The following is a 25,611-nucleotide window of genomic DNA, read 5'->3' as shown; positions in this document are numbered from 1 at the left end:
ACAGTATGTGGAAAATAATGTGTTTTTTGAACCTTAAACCGCATAAACACATTTCATTACACCAAATACACAAAATTATTATCATATGACCCCTTTAATAAAGTCAGAGAATCGTGAACATGCAAATGTGTTACTTAACTATTAAAATACCTTAAAATCTCAAGGAGACTTCAAGCAGATATATTAGGTGAACATTTAAGAGATGAAAAACAAGAATTTTTGAGACTCAATAAATTATGAATAATATATTGCTGTTGTGTGAATAATATAAGCATGTAATCTGTAGTCTGATTACGAGTATTTTAAAATGTAATATAATCTAATTACAAGTAATTCATTTTTGGAATCTGATTACGTAATCCAGATTAATCAGTTGCTACCCAGCACTGGAAATAACGCAGCATTGCGCTCACGAGCCAAGAGTCTGATGGTCAGATGTTTTGACAGGACTCTCACCAGCTCAAGCAGCTGAAGACGTTGGAGGGTCATGCCTATGGGGTTTCGTATCTGGCCTGGAACCCCGACGACACGTATCTGATAGCGTGCGGCCCGGACGACTGCTCCGAGCTCTGGCTGTGGAACGTGCAGGTGAGGGTCTCGCCCGCTCAGATTCCTTCCACCAGCTCGTCTCGGTTTAATCCGCCGCTCTGCTCCTCCAGATGCAGCGCTGAATTTTCAGCATCATTACTCCAGTCTTCAGTGTCACATGATCCTTCAGAAATAATTCTAATCTGCTGATTTATTATTATCAATGTTGAAAACAGCTCTGCTGCTTCATATTTTTTGGAAACTGTGATACAGTTTATTTTCAGGATTCTTAAAAGTTCAAAAGAACAGCATTTATTTGAAATATAAATCTTTGTAACATTCTAAATATATTGCTGTTGTGTGAATAATATAAGCATGTAATCTGTAGTCTGATTACGAGTATTTTAAAATGTAATATAATCTAATTACAAGTAATTCATTTTTGGAATCTGATTACGTAATCCAGATTAATCAGTTGCTACCCAGCACTGGAAATAACGCAGCATTGCGCTCACGAGCCAAGAGTCTGATGGTCAGATGTTTTGACAGGACTCTCACCAGCTCAAGCAGCTGAAGACGTTGGAGGGTCATGCCTATGGGGTTTCGTATCTGGCCTGGAACCCCGACGACACGTATCTGATAGCGTGCGGCCCGGACGACTGCTCCGAGCTCTGGCTGTGGAACGTGCAGGTGAGGGTCTCGCCCGCTCAGATTCCTTCCACCAGCTCGTCTCGGTTTAATCCGCCGCTCTGCTCCTCCAGACAGGGGAACTGAGAACCAAAATGAGCCAGTCCCATGAGGACAGCTTGACCAGCGTGGCCTGGAATCCAGACGGCAAGCGTTTCGTTACCGGAGGTCAGAGAGGCCAGTTCTACCAGTGTGTAAGTGCCGCTGTACAGTTACAGTGTTCTCAGATATAATTGGGTGAATCTCGTTAGCAAATGTCTGGGTCATATTTCAGGCCGACATCAAAAGTTAGAAATCATATTGAATGTTAATTGATTTTGCATTAGGTAGAGTATTGGGCTTTGTTAGTAACTGTATTTACTTTTTAATGCACAATGTCTTCCTAATTATTAATCAAACACACTGTTTTTTTTATTAGTATTATTATTAAAAACAGTTTACATTAAATTCAGTAAAACCAATACAACCATGATGTTTACTTACACTTTTTGAAATAAAAAAATATATATTTTTGCGCATTAAAGTAATGAGAATTTGTGTGGAAGTGTGCTTAATTATCATGAAAATAATGTCAAAATTCATTAAAAATGAAATATAATTAAATAGACATAGTGACCGTTTAAGGCACACGTTGATAAGTGATGGTGAATGAGGGTGTGTTAATGTTATCGGTCAGGATCTGGACGGAAACCTGCTGGACTCCTGGGAGGGTGTTCGTGTTCAGTGTCTGTGGTGTCTGAATGACGGCAGGACAGTGCTGGCCTCTGATACACACCAGCGCATCCGTGGATATAACTTTGAAGATCTGACCGACAGGAACATGTATGTCGACTGCATTTGTCACTGATTGATCCTGTTATAGCTTCTGTGTGTAGGGGTTATGTGGATGTGTTGGTTTGAGTTTGGTTGTCATCTCTTACAGAGTTCAAGAGGACCATCCAATAATGTCCTTTACCGTGTCAAAGAACGGGAGATTAGCTCTGTTAAATGTCGCAACTCAGGTGAGTATGAAAACACGGCTGGATGGGCTGTTTTTTTTTTTGTACTGATGCCAGACTTATTAATTTGTTATGAACAATCTGAGATTAGGGTGTGATTCCATGAAGTTGTGTGTGTTCAGGCCATGTTAGAATCACCGTAATTACAATTTCGACTTGTAAAAAGTGCTGACATCCTCTTAGAATTAAAATTAGAATCTTGTAAACTTTGAATTTTCTGAGAGTTCTGACAGCTGCAACGTCATGCAGAAACACTCAAAATGACAGCATCAGAAAATACAATATCAGTTGTATTTGTTAATATTAATTAATGGACCTGAGCTAATGTGAACTAACAATAACACTATTTTACGATGTCCGTTACACATGTAGGCACTATAGTAATACCAGTAAATTATGCATAATTACATGCAACTAACACTAAACCAAACCCTAATCTCAACCCCATAGTAAGTACATGTAGCTAATTAATTAATAAAGTTTAATTGAACTAAACAATAAACTAGTGCAAAGGCCCATTCACAGCAAGAACAATAACTCTAAAGATAACTATAATGATACCAGTGCACAATATCGTTCAGTTTTTTTCTGCCGCTTTAAATTCTCGCGCTCTTTAAAGCACGGTGGATTCTGATTGGCTGTCAGTGTTTTTATCATTTATCAGCTGGAAAAATATTGTTGTGAAAGCGATTCCAATATGTGTGTCGTTATCATTGCTATTCTTTTTCAATTGGAACGATTTTTAAAACTGTATCTTTATTGTTATCGTTATAGTCATAGTAGTTGGCGGAACAGGCCTTAACAAGTTGCTCATTGTTAATGCTTTAACACTAACTAATGGGACCTTTTTTGTAAACTGTTACCAAATTACCCTGTTTGACTTATTACTCACACAGTTAAAGTAATAGGTGTGATTTTGTTTTAGCACTGTATGTTCCTGTCTGCAGGGAGTTCATCTGTGGGACCTGCAGGACCGGGTGTTAGTCAGGAAGTACCAGGGTGTGACTCAGGGCTTCTACACCATCCACTCCTGTTTTGGCGGCTACAACGAAGACTTTATCGCCAGTGGCAGTGAAGGTGAGAACGTCTGCGTCTCAGTATAATGGACTGAATGCATCCAGCAGAGAGCTGATGGGGTTTGTGATCTGTGTGTTCTCTCTTAGACCACAAAGTTTACATCTGGCACAAGCGCAGCGAGCTGCCCATAGCCGAGCTGACGGGTCACACGCGCACGGTCAACTGCGTGAGCTGGAACCCCGCGCTGCCGGGCCTCATGGCCAGCGCCTCGGATGACGGCACCGTGAGGGTCTGGGGTCCCGCACCCTTTCTGGACTCCCAGGAGACCGAGGGGCTCACCGGTATGAACCCCCTCATCTCAGTCAAAATGCTGCTAGTTTGATGTAAGCGAGTAGTTGACATGAAATTGCTAAACTCCATCTAAAAATATTCCGCTGGTAAACTATAAAACACAGTTAAACAGCATTTTGTCAATTATTTTCTAATTATTATACATGCAGATTTTATGAGCTCAAATGAGTAAGAGATTTATATCTGTAGTACTTTTAAAAATTCACCACCGGGTCATTTAAAATGAATTAGCGAAGGCAAAAAATTTTTTAAAAATTAAAAATGTGCTGAAAAACAGCGCCTCGGATGACGGCACCGTGAGGGTCTGGGGTCCCGCACCCTTTCTGGACTCCCAGGAGACCGAGGGGCTCACCGGTATGAACCCCCTCATCTCAGTCAAAATGCTGCTAGTTTGATGTAAGCGAGTAGTTGACATGAAATTGCTAAACTCCATCTAAAAATATTCCGCTGGTAAACTATAAAACACAGTTAAACAGCATTTTGTCAATTATTTTCTAATTATTATACATGCAGATTTTATGAGCTCAAATGAGTAAGAGATTTATATCTGTAGTACTTTTAAAAATTCACCACCGGGTCATTTAAAATGAATTAGCGAAGGCAAAAAATTTTTTAAAAATTAAAAATGTGCTGAAAAACCTAAATGGAATGAAATAGTAATTAATGTTTCAAACTTTCCCTTACACATTCAAATAAAACATTCAAAAAAAAAAAAAAAGTTAACTTAAAATCTTAAAAAAATAAATCGATACGCAACGTCAACTACCCAGCGGGGTTATTATACTTAACTAAAACTAAAACCATTACTTGAAATACAGTGTTACCTGAAGTAACATTTTATTTAAAAATAAAAAAATATATTTTATTTCAGCAACCATTTTTTCCAATTTTTTTAGTTTAACTGAAATAAAAACAACAAAAACGAAATAAATTAAACTTTAAACTGTATAGACATTTTTAAAAAATTACAAATTTTAATTTAAATGTATAATTAAGAATGTGGCAGTTAATAAGTATTAAGTAGGATTGTCATGATACTGAAATTTTACCAGTGAAAATTGTCTGTTTTCATTACAAACTGAAATGCAATGAAATTAAAATTAGCTTGAGGCTAACATCTATATGCTAGTGTATTCATCAACTTTATCAGATATATATACATTCTAAATTTACAGTCTTGATCTTCTGCAAAAATAAAATCCCATTAATTTTCCCCTGATTTTTAACAATAACTTTTTTTTTAACCAAGAAAGACAGGCCAACTGAGCTACCAAGTTGTTAGTCGATGGTATATGTTTTTGATGCTCATTGAAGCCATCTGTTCGCATTATTTCATATTTTCATGTCAACTTATTTCAACCACATTCGTGCTCAACAGTGGAATACCTGATAAAACTACATTACCCATGATTCTGCACAAATAAATCTTCGCTAATCAGAGAATTACAACAAGAAAATCACACTAAAAAGACTCTTTAGCAGCTGCCCATGCCCACAGAGCAGAGATCTCTCTGCATTCTCAAACTGCTTCATATTTAGAAGATATGCATATTTTGCTGTAAATGTAAAATGTTTTGTTTATTTATAAAATCAACTTCTTTATTTGTCATTAACAATGCTTCATGGTATTGTAGTTCTTTCCCTCTGTAAAGTTAAGTACACCAATAATCAAATACTTTTTTGTAACAAACCAAAGTTTGTAATGTGATTTACTTCATAGCTGATTGGCTTATTTCATGGCTTATAATGCTTTAATGAAGACTTAAAAATCTCTGTGGAAAAATTAGCAAGTAGCAAATCATGGATTTGTTGGTGTTGACAAACTAGAGACTATAACATAAAAAAACCTGATTAAACTTCCTGTTTCAGTAGGAAATGATACAGGAACGAAAATGACTTTTATCAAAACATTTCTTGAGATCTTTAAAGGTGTCATGAACTGCCTTTGTTTATTATTTTATACTGTTCTCTGGGGTCCACTTATAATGTTGTCAAGATTTTTACATCAAAAAACATCATAATTTAGAACAGACTATTTTCTGCTTAGACCTGCGTTTGCCTTGAATCGGTGGGCGGGGCTAAACAGGCAGTGCTGTAGAAGCAGGCGTTGATCTTCTTCTGTGGAGGCGGGGTTTAGCCACACTATTACATCATAAAGTGGCACATTCCACAACCTGCCGTTTTGGCAGATTGGCTTCAGTTTAAGCTGCTTTTAGACTAACGAGAAAGTTTTGAGTTCTGAAACTTACAGGATGTTTTTATAGTACAGTGACCTCTTATCTGTCAAAAGATCAAGGGAGTTTTGATTTCTCAGTTCATGACCCCTTTAAAAACTCCTTTAGAAGTTTTTGTAACTACTAGATAAAACTAAAATCAATATGGAATCAAAAAATACTTTATTTTTGTGTTTTAACCCTTTGAACTGGAGCAGCTAGCTAATATGCTAATTTAAAAAAAAACGCTCTCTTGACACAAAATAGGTGTCAAATCTGGACTCTCATATGTGTATATTATATATATATATATATATATATATATATATGCAATCTTAACAACTCCTAACTATAGCGTTCTCATTTCATTCAGATTCAGGATTTAAACTGAGCTGAACGTAATTTGTAAACCGCTTTTGTTAGTAATGTTGCTGTGGTTTTGGTCTCCATCTCTGCTCCTCTTCTCCTCCTGTAGAATGCTATAGCATGGACAGTTGATGTTGACTCTGGAGCAGATGTCCACTTTGGAAAATATACAGTGAGACACACTATAGACTTTGTGAATGAGAAATGAAGTAAATCTAACGGCAGATGGATGTTTTTTCCTGGCGGTTTCACATCCCCACCCGCAACGCTGGGGACACATGAAGCTGGCGGCTGCCCTTCACCATCTGACTTCACATCCGTGTGGCGGCAGCAAGTGCACACGCTACACGCCTCGCCGAGGACACGCCCCTCCTCGGCTCAAGCTCCTCCCCCTCTTCCCTACACTGCATCCTGAGTGGACGACTGCCTCCTGAAGCCACACCCACCCCCACACACGGACAAACATGACTCAGATCATTATTTATTACGACTTTAATTTATTATTGTGAATGAATCAAGGCCTCAGGCTTGCTTTGTGTTCTGTACAATATTCACTCAGCGAGGGGACAAAAAAAATGTGCAGGCTCTCGCACATGTCGGAGAGAGAACAAATCATATCTTTATTTTTCAGCATGAACTTCTTTTAGCCACCTCGTATGCTTGAAAGTAAGTGTCTTCACCAGCAGAGATATAAGATATTGTTTTCGTTTCCCTCACAACTATTTTAAATGACTGAATTTACAGGCATTTTTTAACAGATATTCATTTTGATTCAAAAAGTCCAATCATGACCTCACTATTTTTCATTGCTTATGGTACTTTATTCTGAGAGCGGGAAGTGATGGATGATTATTCTTTATTCTTGAAAGATTTATGAGCAGGGTGAAGACAGGCTAAGCTATGCTTACTAAGATTCACAGCATGCTAATGACACCAATGAGCCGACGTCACGTTCCACATGTAAATACGGGCCTTCAGCGTGCGTACTTTGCCTTCGTTAGGTGTTCGTGCTGGGCTTGAGGTCATTTTTACAGTGAATGTTCACGCTCTTGGTGTGAGGCGAGTGATTTTGTCACGGGAAGTACGTCAGAACGGACTCCCAGATGTTTCGGAGTTCAGTTTCCATCATACTGTTTCTCCTATTTGGTCTTGTTTTCTCGTATTATCACATCTTGACTTTTTATGTTGTTTTTTTTAAACGCTTCTCTGACATGTAAATGATTACTCATCAGCTTTTCGTAGTTTTATTGGCTTTTATTTTGAGTTGATTTATTTGTTTTCGCTTTATTGTTTTTTTCCCCTTGTATTATCATATAACGGATGTCTTGGCAAGTGGCCTCTTAAATGCTTTTTTTCTATTGGTGAATTTCTTATACTTTCGTACGCATTAGTACACACAGGTGTACCCGTAATGATTTAGGTATTCAGAGTGTCATCACTCGCCTACTATGATTTATTCTGTAATTATGTGCTCTTCATATACAGATATATGAAGAATCTTTAGATATATAAATATATATATATATACATACATGTGTGTATTTCTTGCCATATATCCTCCCTTACAAATGTTAACTATTTCTCACCTGCATCAGGTAAACTCCTTGTACAGGTTATTTGCTCCCTGACCAGCCGAACATGTTCCGTTAGCGAGGAGTGGCGCGCACAAGCGAAAAGACAACACAGGTGCATGCAGAAACACCCTCACACATATGTGAGATCTTACCGAATCGTGGTGTTGTACATTCTGTTTATGCAACTGAATTTTCCTTTCCTTCTGAATATTTGTGTTACATTTCAGTCTTAGTTTGACTTTCTTGTGCTCTGAGGCGGTATAACAGACGGGTGACGGTAACAGTAGTGCTCTGGTGGAGTTCTGGGCTACGACTAAGTTTATTGCAGTCAGGTTCTGAGGATCTATTTTGCTTTTCAGTGTGTTATTATTCTAAGTGATTGTACTATTATGTAATGTTCTGTAGGAGAGGTGTTATGTATACATACTTTAAATAAAGCATTCAGGGTTTTAAACTATGCAGAGTAAGTCATCACTTTTGTTAGATGAATGGTTGATCCGAAAGGAATGCTGATGGAATTTCTTTCATAATTTGGAATCAATCGTGAAGACATCAAATAAGAACCTGTTAGATGAACTGAAATGTTTATGACTTTTAAAGATTTTGGATAATTTCTTAATTACAGACCTGGAAACTCCCGGTAAATAATTGTATTTTCTTTTTTAGTTAGTTTTTCATGACTGTGGGAACACTGTATCCAGTAGTATGAGTCAGAGTTATAGTTAACTAAAACTAAATCTAACACTAAAACCATTAAGAAAACGTCTCAGTTACTAATGTATCCTAGGTTCCTTGAGATAACGTTGAATCGGTTTAGCTGAAGCTTTGAGAAAACTCAGTTTCTCTGAAATACTGAAGCCTACTTGAATCAGGTTTGTGCAGCTGCCCAAACAAATGACATTTTAGCCCGCCAAAACAGGTGAAGCCTGTATATATTTTATATATATATTTTATCAGAATCTTTAGACTGAGGAGTGGCAAGCATTGACTCAGGTGCAAGCACAGTAGGACAGCCAGCTACGCAATGTTTGTTCCCGTTATCTCAGGGAACCGAGGTTACGTTAGTAATCAAGACGTTCCCTTACATTGCATCAGTTTAGCTGACCCTTTGGGGAACAAAATTCAATAGTGCCATGCTATAAGCACAGAATGGAAACCTGTCCTGTGAGCCCAGCCCTAGGGTACTCAAGGTTAAGGGCCGTAATAGGTCGCATGGGCTAATATTAGGGAGGAACCACAACTCACCCAAAAACTATTACCGCTTTTCCACTGGGGCTGGTGCCAGAGCTGGAACCGGTGATTGGCCAAGACTGGCACTCGTTCAGAACCGGCTCACGTTTCCACTGGCAGGGAGCAGAACCCTCTACGTCACCAACCTGTGACCAGAATCGCTTGTTATCTCTTGCGGAAGAAGATTGTTGATCTCTTCTGCTGACCACTGATGAACTGACATATTTAATTGTTGCTGTTATTGTTGTTAATTTACCTGAACTAATCGTTGTATGAACTAATCGTTGCAAACCAATCGTTGTATGACATCAAAGTACCACAAGAGCAATTCAAAAGCATAAAGAGTCATCTGCTCTCCAATTGCTCTTGCGGTACTTTGATTTTATTTGCCGATCGGTCTTCGCAGTGCCGATGCACCTCGCATAAGCCTAATGGCTCCTTTCAAACTGCGGTCTGTAGTGGAAGCTCCACCTACTGACTTCATAGGTTCCCTTGTTCGAGACCAGTAAGGTTTCAGGTCCAGTTCGAAACCAGGATCTGGGCACTGGCCCAGGATTTTTTTGAGTGGAAAAATGCGGTCCGGTTCCCAATTGGGCTCCGGCTCCGACACCAGCCCTGGTGGAAAAGAGGTATATGAGGTTCAGGTCATGAGGTCAGAGTCCTCGTGGCAAACAGCAGGCCCAACCACCACTGGGCTCATAGGCTGGTTAAGTGGACAAAATCCTTGCCTGAAGGGCAGATATGTTCAAGCTATAAAACCTGGCAAAGGTAGACGGTGAGGACCAGCCAGCTGCCACACAGATGTCAACAATAGACACTCCACTGGACCATGCCCAGGAAGAGGCCATACCCTTGGTGGAGTAGGCTCTCACTCCAATGGGACACTGTAAACCCAAGGAGGCGTAAGCTAGAGCTATTGCATCCACTGTCCAGCGGGATAATTTTTGCTTCGTAACCGGCAGCTGCTCTGATTGCTGAAACTGGCTTAGAGCGCTCCACATAAACTCTGAGAGCCCAGACTGGGCAGAGTAAGTGCAAACCCCGCTCATCCTCAGAAGTGGAAAGGGTAATGGCCTGTGCTCTGAACAGAGTAGAGAGCACCTTACCTTAGAGGCACATTGCTGTGAGTGCACGAGTGTGTAGTTCACTGAAATGGCTATCGATTGGCCAAGGAGCTGTACCATCTTGGGGAACCACAACAGGGGTGGGGTGAGTGGGGCCACTAGAAGGACAGAGCAGTCTTCCCTGGTTCATCTGATGACTTGAGGGAGAACAGCAACTGGGGAAAGGTATATATTCACAAACTGGGCCACTCATGGATTATGCGTCCTTTTTCTTAAGAGAAAAGTATTGGACAGTGAGAGTTGTCTTCTGAGGCGAAGAGGTCTACCTCTACTCTCCCAAAGACACACTAAATTATTTGAACCATCTGGGGGTGAAGTCTCCATTCCCCTAGAGACACACCACTCCGGGACAACATGTCCACTTCCTGGTTCAATCTGCCTTCCACGTGCACTGCCTTCAGCAAACGAAGGTTGTGTTGTGCCCAAATGAGGAGGCACCTCACCAGCCGTTGACCTTGGTTGTCTTGTCAGCTTCGAGCTCAAGAACCACCAGGTAGGCCATTCCTTGGGCTGTTGACTAAGGGTGCTTTCACACCTGTAGATCGATTGCTTTGTTCTGAAACAGTGATTAAAATTATTACAATGTTGCTTTTTATTCTTGGTGCGGTTCGCTTTCACACGACAATGTTTCTAAACAGACCAAATTTGTTAATACAAGTCACGCACGAGTAAACTGTTCTCTCATTGGTCAAAGTTTCACGGTTTATTTTCTGGGATTCCACTTAGCTGTCATGCATGTCATCCGTCAGGATGGAACGACAACAGCTTTGCGGGCTTATTGTTGTTGTTTTTGTTTTTTTGTAGAGAGACCACCTCGTTCAGGCGATCTCAGACCGATTGTTTTGGCGCGGATCTGAGCGCAATTGCCGTGTTCACATATGCCCAAACGAACCGAGCTAAGGGGGGAAGCGCACCAGGTTCCGAAACAATGGGCCAGGTGTGAAAGCACCCTTAATGGCGCGTAGAGCCAGGTTGGTCACACTGTGCAGCTTCTTAAAAGCAGAGGGATCTGGGCCAGACTCGTCTATGGTGTGGAGGATTTTGACCTGGAAAACCTGGAGGACCGCTCTCGTATGGAGAACCAGTTTGACCAGCTGCAGTGTAGGCTCTGGTCTCTAGGGCCGAGGTGCTCTCTTAGGGGAAATATGCTCTAATAGTCTTGGTGGATAGCCGTAGGGGAGAAGCACTGTAATCTGCTGCTGGGGTTCTACTATGGCAAGCAGGAGGGCTTCATCTTTGTCTTTAGAGTTAACGAGGAGATGATCTAAAACTCAAACAAAAATTTGTAAAAACAATTTTTAATAAAAATGACAAAAACAACAAAATTACTAGAACTTTAAGATAAAATAGATAATTAGATAAAATCTAAAAATATTTCTAAAAATAAAACTATAAAAGTGTTACTAAAAACTGGTAAAACTTTTTAAAAAAATCAATACGTTTATATAGTAAAAAAAAAAAAAAAAATGCCAAAACAACATGACTAGAGCTTTAAAATAAAAACAGAAAATTATAAAACAAAAACTGTTTGAAACAAACACCAAAAAAGTAAAATATGAAGAAAAAAAAAATTTACATTATCGCAGTATTACAATATTTATCATTTTAAAAATTAATAAAAACTATAATAGTATCTCAATAATTCTAAAATAATGCTGGTATCAGTGGTATTACAATAGCGGACCATTTAGGCATTTTGAAAATATCCAATTTCATTTAGGTTTCTATTTTCTCTGAAGAAATCAAAATTTAGTTTTATAACAAAACTGGACAGTGAAGCATAATGTGCACTGAACTGTATCTAAATGAATTGTGAAAACATGCTATTCATGATCATCTTTTTATTTAATAAACCCCACATATGCAAATATGCAAAAGAACTCAACAAAACCGATGACACAGATCTCCTATGCTTACAAACCAAACCCTCTCGAATGACAGCAGTATGACGAGACATGAACAGCTACTAGGGATGTAACGATTCACTCAACTCACGATTCGATTCACGATTTTGATTTCACGATTCGATTCGATTCATGATTATTATAATTTTTTTTTAACAAAATTAGATTTAAGACAAATTCTAAATTAAATGTGTCCTTTTATTATTGCTTGGACAAAATGCTGCACATTTCTTTGTGAAATTGAAATATAACACTATAATAATATACTAATATAGCACTTGCATATTATTGCTCTTTTGTTGGTTTTGATTGCTTCTATTGTCCTCATTTGTAAGTCGCTTTGGATAAAAGCGTCTGCTCAATTACAGAATTTAAATATAATGTAAATGGTTCCATGAGAGAATAAAGCCTCTCCACCCCATTGTGACTTCCAAAATCTCACATCTACATCAGTTGAATGAGTCTCTTGAAGAAAGAAACAATTTACTTTTACTTGCTCCTTGCAAAAAAGAAAAAGTGCCTTACGTTTAACATTACACCTAATACCTCGAACATTTAAAGATAACAGAGAAAAATACATAAACTCGAATGAAGAAAAAAAAAACTGCTAACTATCAGATATCGTTCCTCTTACACAGGCATACAGTAACACATTTAAGGCCGATAAAACAGAACTCAAAATAAGCCATATGGAATGACGTTCAAGTAATATTTTCGATATTATCTTTGTATAGAATTCTAAATGAAGTAACTGGATCTCTACAATCGCATGATCTTGATTAAGATGTTAGTGCCTTAATAGTCAGTAGGACCTCTCCACACAGAAATAAAGTTAGCTCAAAAGCAGGCACATCACTTCGTTCACCACGGATTAAGCTGTCACTCTCTGACCGTTAATCACTGCATATCCGTCGCGAAGGTATGCTTTTACGTTTTTCTTTCTTGCCTCCTCAACTTTAGGCCATAGACGAACATGAGCCTCCCTGTTGTCCTTACAGAAATCCTCTCTAACGTGGATTTTTCTCTCCATGCAGACCGGTGCATTTTTCGACATCCTCCAAACCATGTCACGTACAATTCTCATGCCAAATTGAATGATGATTTGCCACGGTCTTGCGCCCTTCACTTTTTTGTCAAGGCGATGAACTGTGTCCACAGTATTCTGCAGTTGTTCAGGAGAGTGAGGGACGATCTGTGACAGAATATCAATTACGACCCTTCTGGCATCCTCATCTTCTCTTTCTGGAACCCCATTTAGCCTCGAACACCATCTGCGTTTGTATCGGTCATGTTCCACGCCTTTCTGTTTCAACAGTTCATTTTCCTTCTGTAACTGAGTTACCTGTGATTTCAAATGATCCACATCCTCCTTAACGCCTTTCAACGCCGTCGTATTGGCATCCAGAGACTCAGAAATGTTGACAATGGCATCAGTGTTCTCTTTCAGTTGGAATTCAAAGGCACGAATGTATTCCGAATTCTCGTCAAACTTACGACTGAGGCTTTGGATGGCGGCGTACAGAACGCTAGTGGAAATCTCTTCCTTTTCCTGTACTGCTTTCACTCGTTTGGGCCCAGGACTTTTGAGAGGGGTGTGAGGCATAGTCTTCTGTCGAACATCTTTAGCAGACGACACTTCAATCTCCATCGTATCAATAGTTTCTTCTCCTGCTTCCCCTGAAGCTATTCCAACATAGGCATGTTCTCCAGTTTTCCCCGCCATAACGCTTCAGCGAGTGCAGCATAAAAAGGCAAGCGAATAGTCTTGTAAAAGCAAAAATTCACACGAATGTAGTAACAAAAAACATTAAAGTAAATAAATAATTATAAATGCGATAACCGTAGACCAAGAATGGATGGCCTTTTACACAATTATATCAGAGCCTGTGAAAAGTTCGACTTGTCACTCCGCCATCTTGACACGCCCCCCAAGCAGCGCTGAACTTACGAACTTTAATATGCTTTATACAGAGGCAAGATGAAAAGAAAAAATACCATCTAAACTTTTCTAAAGACAGTAAGTTGCCCTCAGACATGCATTCATATAAACTCCTACACCTAATTGAATCGCGATTGGTTTAGCATCTCAACCGATTTGAATCGTCACATATTTGAATCAATTTTCAACCGGCTCGCAGTTAATCGTTACATCCCTAACAGCTACTGAACAGGTCTATTCAACACAGAACACTGACTGATAAAACTCAATGAAGATCATGTGACGCTGCGTAGTGTTTGAACAAAACCACACCCCTGCTTACCCAGCATTCATTAACCTCAGCAATGGTGAATCCTCAAAAAAAAAAAATTCAATTCAAAATCAAGAGAAAAGTATTTTGTGTAAAGAAAATGATACCCGTTTTTATAGTTTACAATGTTGTAAACATGTAAATATATAGTTTATATTTGTATAGTATTTCCATGACATTTAAGCTTTAAATCAACAGGCAGCACAGGAAATACTATGATATATAAATACAAAACACATTTTATGATTTAAATTTGATGACTTTTGAGAATTGAACATGTATTACTGTAATAAGCACCTTTGGAAAAAATGTAATACCCAAAAGTAAAATACCCAGCACTATGGAAATGAAAATTCTAGAAGACAAATGTGCTCAATTTTCATTAAAATAACATGTCTTAATGGTTCTAAACATTGCCTTCAGTTTCTTTCAACAAAATAGAATTTATTTCTTGTGATTCTGGGGTCCAAGTTTTGTGAGATACACCCCTACAAAGATGAAATCTCACTTCAACATCAAGCAAATATCATGAGAAGCAGCACAAAACCAATGATATCTGCTCAAAAACAAGCCATTCTAATGTCATTAGCAGGAAGTTGATCAAACGGCTCAGATGTGATTCAGACCGGGGATCTGTGATCAACACATTAGTGCTTGTTCTGCTGACTCTAGAGCTCCTTTGAGTCGTGCGCCGTTCAGCTGTAAACAAGTTCACATACACGGACAATGCTTCCAACAACAGGCAGTTTAAAAAAAGCATGCAAGTGGATGAGGAAGAAATCATGAAAATGAACAGGAACGTGTCTAGCTCATCAAATTGAAAAAAAAAAAGCATATATTTCAAACCATTAAGGGGTCTTAGTTTGTGTAATATTTAGATGACAATTAAGCACATTTTGTTTCCAATTTGTCATTATTATAATACAACAAAAAACTCATTACTGTAAAAAACAAACAAAAAAACTATTATAATTATTACAATAAGACTACTTAAATCATAAAGATTGAAATGGTAATATATGTGCATTAGAGTAATATTGTTTGTACCATTTTAACGTATTCTACTTTCAAAACAACAAAACGAGCATGGAGTTTGATAAGGAATGAAAAAGACTCATTTGGACACATTACAGTAATGACACTTAAAATGTGCTAAATTGTCATAAAATAATCATAATGCCAAAAGTCTTCCTTATCTTCATGTAAAACTTGTTTACATAAACTTATTTTTTTGCCACGGGACACAAAAAAAAATAAAAATAATTTTTTGCAGTAATTGCAACTTTTTTCTCGGAGTTAAAATTCTGAATTATAAAATTATTTCATAATTAGAACTTTTTTCTCAGAATTGCGAGTTCATTCTGTGTTTATATCTTGCAATTCGGAACTGCAAGAAACAAAGTCTGAAATGTAAGATATAAACTTGCCAGATACAAACTTCTAATTCTGAGGAAAAAAAGTCAATTTTGAAATTTGAACTCGAAATTTATTTAGAATTTTTTCCTTGCAATTCCAAGTTTACATCTCGCAATTCAGAATTTCTTTCTCAGAATTGCGAGCTTATTCAGACTTTGTCACGCAATTCAGAACTGCAAGATATAAAATAACAATTGTAAGTAAAAAGGTGAGAATTGAGAGATAAAAAGTCGTAATTACCGTAATTATTATTACGAATTCCAGAAGACTGTGAGCTGGACGTGTGTTTTGTGTGCAGTTGCTGGTCAAACAGATGTTGAGTGATTCAGTGCGATTGTCTTGATGCTTCAGCTCTGAGAAGCAGTGCAAGACACAGAGAAACCAAAGTGAACGTGACGCATGCGGCTTTATCGGGGGTTTGTGGTCCGCAGACGAGCCGTTTCTGAGGGTCATTAGTGAGGATGTGTTGAGGAAAGCTGATCTTCTGACAGGGATGCATGGAGTTTATTCACAAAATATAAAGAGCAGTTCATGATTTGGCCGTTTGTGTTGTGGGTCAGTCGTTGATGAGAGCCAGGATCATGCTGCAAAACACAGCAGAGGAAAGAAGAATTTACAGAGTTGCACAGGGAGGGCTTACTGTTACCAGCTCTTTAACATCTCATCTGAACACTGAAACGCATGTGGATTCAGATTCACAGTTCGGTTCTAGATTGTACGTGATTTGATGAAGTTTTGTTGAATGCAGCATGAGGGCATGTGATCAGCTAAGGACAAAAAAACAAAAAGAGTAGGCGTTTTTCCACCTACTCAATATGACTACATAATAATAATAATAATAATAATAATAATTAGTCATTATTATAAATTGGTTAATATTCAAAATACTTTATTTTATTATTTAAAAAACAAAATGTTACAATAATATAAAAATAATATCATTATTATTACTTAGTATTATGTAATATATAGATTAATATTACTTACATTAAAATAAATATATGAATAAAATAAAAAAGAAACATTACTACTGCAATAATACTATTCTACTGTAAAATAAAAACGTTAGTATTTCATAAAAGTATAATTACAATAAAAATATGAATAATAGAAATATTATAGATCATAAAAACTACAATTTATTACTACTGTTAATTATAACAAATAAAATATATTTAATAAAAGTGTAATAACATAATAATGATACATATTAATAGTAATACTTATTACTGTTACTTTTGTTAATAATTTAAAAATTAATTACTGATAATGATAATAATAGTAATTTTATTATTACTAAATAGTTTTTTTTACATTTTATTACTAAAATAAATTTTGCTATTAGAATGCTATTTTGCTGTAAAAATTACTACTATTGTTTAATAATAATAAATATTATTACTACAATAAAAATATGAATAATAGAAATATTATAGTGGATCATAAAAACTATAATTATTTTTACTACTGTTAATTATAAAAATAATAAAATATATTTAATAAAAGTGTAATAACATAATAATGATACATATTAATAGTAATAATCATTACTGTTACTTTTGTTAATAATATACAATAAAATACTTATAATGATAATAATAGTAATTTTATTATTAGGGTTGCAAAAAAGTGGAAAATTTCCAGGATTTTTTGGAATATTCCAGGGATTTTTTGAAAGTTTTCCGGAAATTTACAGGAAATTTTCCACCCCTTTGCAACCCTAATTATTATTAAAATATTTTTTAATGTTGCTATTAGAATGCTATTTCGCTGTAAAATAAAATGATTACTATTATTTAACAATAATAAATATTACGTTATTTTGCATCGCAACTGCAAAGTTACAGTAAAATTACAAATACTTAGCCTAATTTCTTAGCTTTTTAAATGTTAACGCATAGAGCAGAGAGTCCTTAAAGCTTGTCTTTTGTTGACAACAGATTCGACTCTTGTGAAAAATGTGGTTAGATGGTTGGTGTGCGCTGTGTTTTCAAACGTTTGCCACCCAAACTCGGGCTTGATCGCAGTCTCTTCCCGTCCAAGCGGCCGCTTCTTGACCAGAACTCAAAGGCTGTGTGTTTACCTGTACAGGTAGATGAAGAAGCAGAGGAGGTGGAAGCCCAGTTTGATCATGGCCTCCTTCATGTGGGACTTGAGCTGGCCTCTGTTGTGAATCTCTGTGGGATCGTACACTCCCATGTTCCCCAGGGGAACCTTCACGTATCTGTTCACACGAAGCAATGGCTGTTAACACTCAACTCAATATTGCTCAGGTTTATACACACACACAGTGTGTGAGTGAGGTGTGGTCACCTGTACACGTCCCAGGATGCCACAGGGAGGTTGAGCAGGAACACAAACCAGTGCATGGAGACCAGCATCAGCACCGTGGCCAGAGCCTGAGCGATCATCTCAGGAATGACCCACTGAACACAAACCACAGCCACATTATCTCACCAGCACAGCCACATTCAGACAGCTTTTCCAACACCATTTCAAATGTGGATTTCTTCAAAGATTATGAACCCCCCCTGCTCTCCAATAAATGAACTATAAATGAACTTTGCCATCAGACTCACTTTGTTTAACTTGGAGCAGCAGGATCGAGCATTGATGTAGTCACATTCCAGATCAGACAGAGTAATAATCTGAGCGTGGAGTTAGGGAAACATGGCGACTATTAATAATCATTTATAACAACGGTGAAGGTAGGGAGCTTCAGTCGATCCTTCTGAAACCGCTAATGCAGTCACACACACATCAGAAAGATTATTATTCATCATGAATGACATAAACATAAACACTGACATAAACAGTCACGGCCTGCAGCAGCTGCGAACACAGTTCAAGAGATCGAGAAGGATACGAAATACACGGAGAGGAATATTAAAGCACAGCAGTCGACGAGGGATGAAATAAACACGGCTGCCTCCATTTTTGCACTTCCGGTTTCACTGGCGCTTCCGGGTGATTCTTCTCTCGCGCTGTTGAGGCGTCGAGTCACACGAGCGCCACCGATCGGCGGAACCGAGCCATTCAACGATATGAGCGATAAAAAACATAAGAAAAGATGCTGCTGCCGCACAAGATACTGTATTTTTATGGCTTGAATGAAATACACAACACGCCTCAGTACACACAAAACTAAATAATAATAGCTTCAAAAACATAACAACCATTAAAAATAAACAAACAACAAAGATGAACAAAAAATATATATTTTTTAATTAATTAAATAACTAAATAAATTTGCCTGAAATGGTTTTGGACGTATTTAAACCTGTCATACAAAAATGCCATCAAGCCAACATATTTCCAGTATGTTTTATTGCATAATTTCTGCCATTTCTTTCTTTATTTAAAAATAAATAAATAAATAAAATAATAAATCGGCGCAGTGTGTTGGAGAACTACTCAGATTATTCGATGCGATGCGTGAATCATTTAGGTCAGTTTTGGTAGCAGTTTCAATCAATTCATTGAAAAGATTCGACTCAAAGGAACGATTCACTCACGAATAGGACATCTCTAGAAACTTAAACTCTGTCTAAATATGTTTCAGTCGTATTTCCAAACAGAAAGGGGTTGAACTTTTTTTCTCTCTTCATTTGAACGCATAAATACGATCAATTCAAATATTGATTATGTGCACCATATTCAATCATTCTAAATTATGGATAGTAAAAACAATGAATTTATTTTCATTGCTGTACACAAACTAGTTATTTAAATATAGCCATAGCTAGTTATATAAATGTAGTTATAATAAAAGATAATATATTTTATTATATTTGAATATTTTAAACATGATAATATTAATTATTACTACAAAACCGCAAAATATTAATGCTTATACAAGTAAAATGCATCGTTGAATTATACATGACAAACATTGATATTCCAATTCCATCTGTTACTATGGCCGCGAAGGCTACGTTATTAATATTAATTACGCAACGTGTTGTTCATTCCACGGATTTAACTATTAGTAGTAGTAGCAGTAGTAGTAGTAGTAATAGTAGCATGCCTTAAAGCGGGTTTGTTTTAACTTATTATTAGCTGCAAAGCATATGTTGACTGACGTTCATGAATATTAATTAGCTGACGCTGCTGGAATCGGAAGTACATTCTCATTAATATTCATGAGCCAGTTTGAGACGAGCTCTTACTCCTGCACTGAGGACATGATCTTCCGCTTCCACGAGAACTTACAGTCATGCTTCCGAAATGTAGACTCTAAACCGGCCGCAACAAATGAGGATACGAGCCTGAAACGCGATGAGTTAGGAAACAAAAGCATGCATTAGTGTAATGTACCACACTGCTGCATTAATGTACACCATCATGGTTATTTTCATCAGTGGACCACAGAAGACACTCTTGAGTGAAGGACAGCATGCTGAGTTTGATGATTAGTTCTGGCTGATTAGGAACATCCGAGGTCACGTGACTGTGGATGTTGTTTACTGTGTGGGGCATGATTTATCATGAAGTAGGATTGAAACAGTTGTGCAGTAATAGTTTAATCATATAGTTACATGATGAGAAGATTATTGCTGAAGTGAAAGCATTTCAAAAAATAAAAGGGTACTTTACTAAAATTAATTGTATATAAAATAAATATTTTGCAAAATATTTGGGAATCTAAAATTGCTATACAATCAAAGCCATATGTCTAACTAAGTTATGTTCCAAATTTTAATTTGATATCACAAAAATAGCCACTGGGTGACACCCAAACTCCATTGAATTTTTTGATGCATTTTGCTGTCACAATTCACAAATATATACATTTCTGTCGGAATATTACTTCTATCACAAAATAACCACCAAATATGGAACCTGGAGATTCAGAGCTTTTCAACAGTATGTGTTTTGTCAAGATTAGAAAAGTTTTGATTATAAAATATTGTAGTAAGTATTGTAATATGACACCGCCCGCCAGGGGAGGAGCCCACTAAAAGGATTTAAAGTACAATTTCCATGGTAACGCAATATCCAATTTCAAAAAAAGGGAAAAAGGCATTAAAATAAAGAGCGGTGCTTTTTGTGATGGTGCTGTTTTATTTTTATTGGCATTCCTGATATGGTGACTGGAAAAAGCTTCATAAAGATTATTTATAAAAAAATTCTACTTTTGTGTTACACAAAAAAAAAACAAAAAAAAAAACAGCATGAGGTTTGGGGATTGTCTTGACCACCAGTTGGTTAAAAGTCATTGCAAAAATTTTCCCCCAAAAAAGTGAAGTTAGTTCTAGCATCTTCTATTTGCAGGTCTCACTCGCTACTTGTTTGCAGGTGTTATTTTAATATTTTAATGTCTAATGCAATATCATTACTACTATTTGGCTAGATTACATCTGGTCAAATGAATATTTGTATGTATGAATGCATGTACACAACCATTCAAAAGTTTGGGGTCAGATTTTATATATTTTGTAAAGAAATTAATGCTTTTATTCAACAAGGATGCATTAAATTGGTCAAAAGTGACAGTAAAGACATTTATAATGTGGCAAAATATTTATATTCCAAATAAATGCTGTTCTTTTGAACTTTCTATTCATCAAAGAATCCTGAAAAATAAAATGTATCACAGTTTCCACAAAGATATTGGGCAGCACAACTGTGTTCAACATTGCTAATAATCAGAAGTGTTTCTCGAGCAGCAAATCAGCATATTAGAATGATTTCTGAAGATCATGTGACACTGAAGACTGGAGTAATGATGCTGAAAATTCAGCTGCGCATCACAGAAATAAATTACAGTTTACAATATATTCATATAGAAAACAGCTATTTTAAATTGTAATAATATTTCACAATATTGCTGTATTTACTGTATTTTTAATTAAATAACTGCAGCCTTGAGTGAGCAGAAGAGACTTCTTTCAAAAACATTATCATCTTACCAACCCGAAACTCAAAGCAGTGAATGCATTGTTTTAATGTATTTAAATATGTGCCATCCCAAGCAAACCGGCCTCCCAGCAGAGTCTTGATTTCTTCCACTCAAACTGTCTTCCACACCTACTAGGCTTTCATTGCCACTGTTGCCTATAAAAATCAATTCAGTTGAATTATCTAATGCAATGGCATTCAGACATTCTTTCCCTTTTCTTTATGCAGGATCTGGAAGGCTCTCACAGATAACTATGGCAGTGTGATGCCGGTGGACTGGAGTCAGTCTAGGGTTTGCTCACTTCACCTCTCAGCGCTGAGCATTGAGGACAGAGCGGTGAGTCTCAGTCTCGAGCCTGTGTCCGCTGCCAGTGACAGCATTCAGACCGCAGTAACTCTTCCTCTGTCTCGGTCCGTCAGCGGATGGAGAGTGTGAACCTGGACCTGTCTGATGATGAGGACCTGAGGGAGCAGATGGACATGCACTCCATCATTGTGTCCTGCATCAACGAGGAGCCGCTGCTCACTGCTGAACAGGCGAGGACCCAACCTCACTCCTGTCCAGAAAACACAGAGTTCAGTTCATTCAAAGAGCCGGACAGTCGAAAATAACCAGAAAACAATGAAAAACATTGGCCGAGCAAATACTGACCCCAAACTTTTGAACTGTAGTAAGAGATTTTTTATAATTTTTTTTTTTAAGAAATGAATAATAATAATAATTATAATTTATACAGTGCCTTTCCATAGCTCACGGATACTTTACTTTCGAGATCCAGCAGGGAAATGAAGAACAATTGAATATTACAAAGAAACATTAGAATAGTACATAGAATAATGAATAGACACAAGAATAATACATAGACATGAATACTTTTAATATTTAGAAATTAAGCAAGGTGACAGGAAAAAACATTAATAATGTTTCAAAAGATTTCTTTTTTAAATAACTGTGGTCTTTTAAACTTTCTATTCATTTTTGTTAAAGTTTTAATAAATTGTTGTTAATTTGTATAAGTTTTGTCATTTGATTTTTGAAATTTAATTTAACCATTAAAACAGAACCCAGGAAAAAATAAAACTGAAAAAAAAAAAATTGGGTAAAATATTATGGAAGCCTGCTTCAGCCACAGAATAAAGAAATAAAAAAACTTTATCTTGCAATTCAGACTTTTTTCTTGCAATTCTGAATTGCAAGATATAAACAGAAACAAAATCTGAATTGTGAGATACAAATTTTTGCAAGTACCTTTTTTTTATTCCATGGTAACTGGCTTCCATTCCTAAAAATAAAACCAAATCTGGGAAAAAATAAAATCAATTTCATAAGGCCCTAAAATTATTAAGGTTTCCAAACACGTAACTTAAAATAAACTTAAACAAAATTATTAAAACTTATTTCAAAGACTGGAGTAATGGCTGCTGAAAATTCAGCTTTGTTATCACGGGAATAAATTGCATTTTAAAATATATTACAATTGAAAACAGTTATTTAAAATTGTAATAATATTTCACAATATTACTGTTTTTACTGAAGAATCCTGAAAAATAAAAATGTTTCACGATTTACCCTAAAATATTCGGCAGCACAACTGTTTTCAACATTGATCATAATTAGAAACAAATAAAATAAGTAGAATAATAGAAAAATACATTACAGCACAATGGCATCATAGCATCCTTGCATCTTATCACCGTAGCACCGTAAAACTACAAAGAAAGAAGAAAAAAAGGCAAGCATAGATAGCAAACAACTATGTGAAACATTCACCACATTAGCTGTGGATATTTAACACTGTTTGAGATTAGTCAACAATATCATAATGAAGATAAACCAAACATGAAATACAAAACAAGAAACATAACACACTCGGATCTGCTTACCAAAGGGATCCTAAACACTTAAAAACAAATAATTTTCATCCCCGAACTCGTGTACTTTTTACCTTGTGACAAACGTGAAGTACTTCTTCACTTTTCCCTTTTTCGCATACCCTTTACAGTTGTTGTGCCCTCCACTGGTGATGCCAAGCAGAACAAATTAAATGGAAAGGTCATATTATTTTTAGGTGATTGAGGAGCTAGAGGAGCTCCTGCAGGACCCCCCAGAGATGGAATCAGAGCTCTCGCTCATCTCTCAGAAGACCCAGAGGTCTCACAGCAGCCAGATCTACGAGGAGCATGAGTACGTCCCTCTGGAGGTCAGGTGTAGGGCTGTGGAAAGCGTGTCTGAGGTGTGCTGTCTGTGCAGGAGTGAGGCTGATGTCTGCGCTGGAGCTGAACGATGAGCTGGAGGACGTGGAGACGGCCATACGCAGGTATTCAGAGGAGCTGATCCAGCAGCTGGCCTTCAGGGATGAGCTGGAGTTTGAGAAGGAGGTGAAGAACAGCTTCATCGCGGTTCTCATAGACGTACAGAACCGGCTGAAGGTCCACCGAGAGATGCTGAAAAAGAAGAGGAAAATGTCTGGATCAGAGAGGCTGCCGTCTTCTGTGAGTAGCACGAGTCGTTCGATTGGGACGTTTAGTGGAAGTATTTGTGCTTAAAGGGATAGTTCACCCAAAAATACCGCCATTTTAGAGTATCACAACACATACGCACACTTTCCCCTAAGCGTAAACAAAGCTGATTACGTCGATTACGCTCTTGGGCTCTCTCCAAAATGGCGGAAGACGTAACTCGGGGGAGAAGAATTGTTGAATAAATTATGTTATTTTTGTTTTCTTTGCGCTCAAAAAGTATTCTCGTAGCGTCGCAAAACTGAAGTTGAGCCACTGCTGTCACATGGACTGTTTTACCGATGTCCTTACTACGTTTCTGTACCTGGATACATTACAGTTGCGCTGCTGTCTATGCAGGGTCTGAGAGCTCTCACATTTCATCAAGAATATGAACAAAGGTCTTACGGGTTTGGAACGACATGAGGGTGAGCAATTAATAACAGAATTTACGTTTTGGGGTGAACTAACCCTTTAAGCTCGGTCAAAATTTACCCTATTTATTTTCTTAAAGGAACACTCCACTATTTTTGAAAATAGGCTCCTTTTCCAGCTCCCCTAGAGTTAAACAGTTGAGTTTTACCGTTTTACAAGGAACTTTGCTGCCGTACCATGGGTGCAGCAGGCGCAATGATATTACGCAGCGCCTGAAAATAGGCTTATTGGTAGTTACATAGCGGGGTACTATTTTCAGGCGCTGCGTAATATCAATGTGTAAACAGGCTCAACTGCGCTTGCTTGACGTGTAGGAACAAACCGTATTGGTTCTCCTGCGTCAAACAAGCATGTTTGAGCTTTAGTTGACCATATCTGATGAGCTGTGTGTGTGTGTGTGTTGGTCAGTGATGATATGTCAATGGCCATCACAACCCAAAACCCACTTTCCAATCACAAGTGGCCGCTGGTCTGGAAACACATTCGAGATGTACGTCGTTCCCAGGCTTATGACGAGCTCTTTCTTCTTCCTCGATTAGCTCTGGCTGTAGCTGATGTGATTTCTCTTTCATTCTGTTCTTTCTGTCCCACTCTCTCTTTCTCTTCTTTCATCTGTTCTGTGCTTGTAGCGCTTCAGCATGGAGGGAATCTCTTCTGCCATTCAGAATGGGCTTCGCCACACTTTTGGCAATGTGCGTGGAGAGAAACAGATGGCTATATCTCTCTCACTTTCTCTCTTCTGCTCTTCTGGGAGTGTCGAATCTGCTCATAAAATTCAGATCTAATACATTATCTGCAGAAACCTTGTGAGCTGGATACCAGTTATCGATAGGTGTTCTGTCAATACCAAGACTGTGTTGGACTATTATTTGCAAAATGATGCTGCATTGTGCCAGAATCAGAGAAAAATGACATGAAAAGCATGAAAATGTAGCTGAGAGAAATAATAATTTTAAATATATTTTTATTCAGAATTGGGAATAAATAGAAAATAATGGTGTTAAAAGTTTACTCTGTTACTATTGCTCATATTTGGGTTACAGTTTTGAACAAAACCCTAACCCAGGTTTTCTCAATCTGGGGTTCACAAGTAGATAAAAATCTCATAATTAATTATAT

The 25,611-nt window shown here is 37.3% G+C and overlaps 3 protein-coding genes across 3 annotated transcripts in view; 2 read left to right on the top strand and 1 right to left on the bottom strand.

Moving 5' to 3' along the window:
* wdr26a (WD repeat domain 26a) overlaps window positions 1-7,315 on the top strand; it is a 25,997-nt gene extending 18,682 nt beyond the window's left edge. Inside the window, exons 8-14 of the mRNA XM_016486827.1 lie at window positions 448-588; window positions 1,290-1,409; window positions 1,892-2,037; window positions 2,138-2,216; window positions 3,161-3,290; window positions 3,377-3,571; window positions 6,270-7,315. Coding sequence (XP_016342313.1) covers window positions 448-588; window positions 1,290-1,409; window positions 1,892-2,037; window positions 2,138-2,216; window positions 3,161-3,290; window positions 3,377-3,571; window positions 6,270-6,292 — 834 coding nt within the window. The 3' untranslated portion in view covers window positions 6,293-7,315. The remainder of the gene's footprint in view (window positions 1-447; window positions 589-1,289; window positions 1,410-1,891; window positions 2,038-2,137; window positions 2,217-3,160; window positions 3,291-3,376; window positions 3,572-6,269) is intronic.
* Window positions 7,316-15,754: 8,439 nt separating this feature from the next.
* On the bottom strand, window positions 15,755-18,624 carry LOC107689023 (protein cornichon homolog 4-like). The gene is made up of 5 exons (XM_016486892.1): window positions 18,524-18,624; window positions 18,237-18,305; window positions 17,971-18,083; window positions 17,741-17,881; window positions 15,755-16,241 (listed from the first exon to the last, which is right to left on the bottom strand). Exons 1-5 carry the CDS (start codon window positions 18,590-18,592, stop codon window positions 16,214-16,216), a joined length of 420 nt encoding a protein of 139 aa, XP_016342378.1. The 5' UTR covers window positions 18,593-18,624; the 3' UTR covers window positions 15,755-16,213.
* Window positions 18,625-19,799: 1,175 nt separating this feature from the next.
* Window positions 19,800-25,611, top strand: part of LOC107689008 (fasciculation and elongation protein zeta-2-like) — an 8,144-nt gene continuing 2,332 nt past the window's right edge. Inside the window, exons 1-6 of the mRNA XM_016486879.1 lie at window positions 19,800-19,939; window positions 21,787-21,895; window positions 21,979-22,095; window positions 23,628-23,739; window positions 23,810-24,051; window positions 25,122-25,205. Coding sequence (XP_016342365.1) covers window positions 19,800-19,939; window positions 21,787-21,895; window positions 21,979-22,095; window positions 23,628-23,739; window positions 23,810-24,051; window positions 25,122-25,205 — 804 coding nt within the window. The remainder of the gene's footprint in view (window positions 19,940-21,786; window positions 21,896-21,978; window positions 22,096-23,627; window positions 23,740-23,809; window positions 24,052-25,121; window positions 25,206-25,611) is intronic.

The sequence above is a fragment of the Sinocyclocheilus anshuiensis genome, unplaced genomic scaffold (assembly GCF_001515605.1).
Source record: "Sinocyclocheilus anshuiensis isolate Anshui unplaced genomic scaffold, SAMN03320099.WGS_v1.1 scaffold181, whole genome shotgun sequence".
NCBI lineage: Eukaryota > Metazoa > Chordata > Actinopteri > Cypriniformes > Cyprinidae > Sinocyclocheilus > Sinocyclocheilus anshuiensis.
Note: the sequence above shows the minus strand (reverse complement) of the source record. Positions and strands in the feature narration are given on the sequence as shown.

Bases quoted from the DNA above. Each gene is read 5' to 3' on its own strand.
- LOC107689023 (XM_016486892.1), bottom strand. From the start codon at position 18,592: ATGGAGGCAGCCGTGTTTATTTCATCCCTCGTCGACTGCTGTGCTTTA. The intron at 18,084-18,236 runs GTGAGTCTGATG...GTTTGTGTTCAG, and splicing joins GCTGCTCCAAGTTAAACAAA to TGGGTCATTCCTGAGATGAT. The intron at 16,242-17,740 runs GTAAACACACAG...TGTGTTTTGCAG, and splicing joins TTCTTCATCTACCTGTACAG to CATGATCCTGGCTCTCATCA.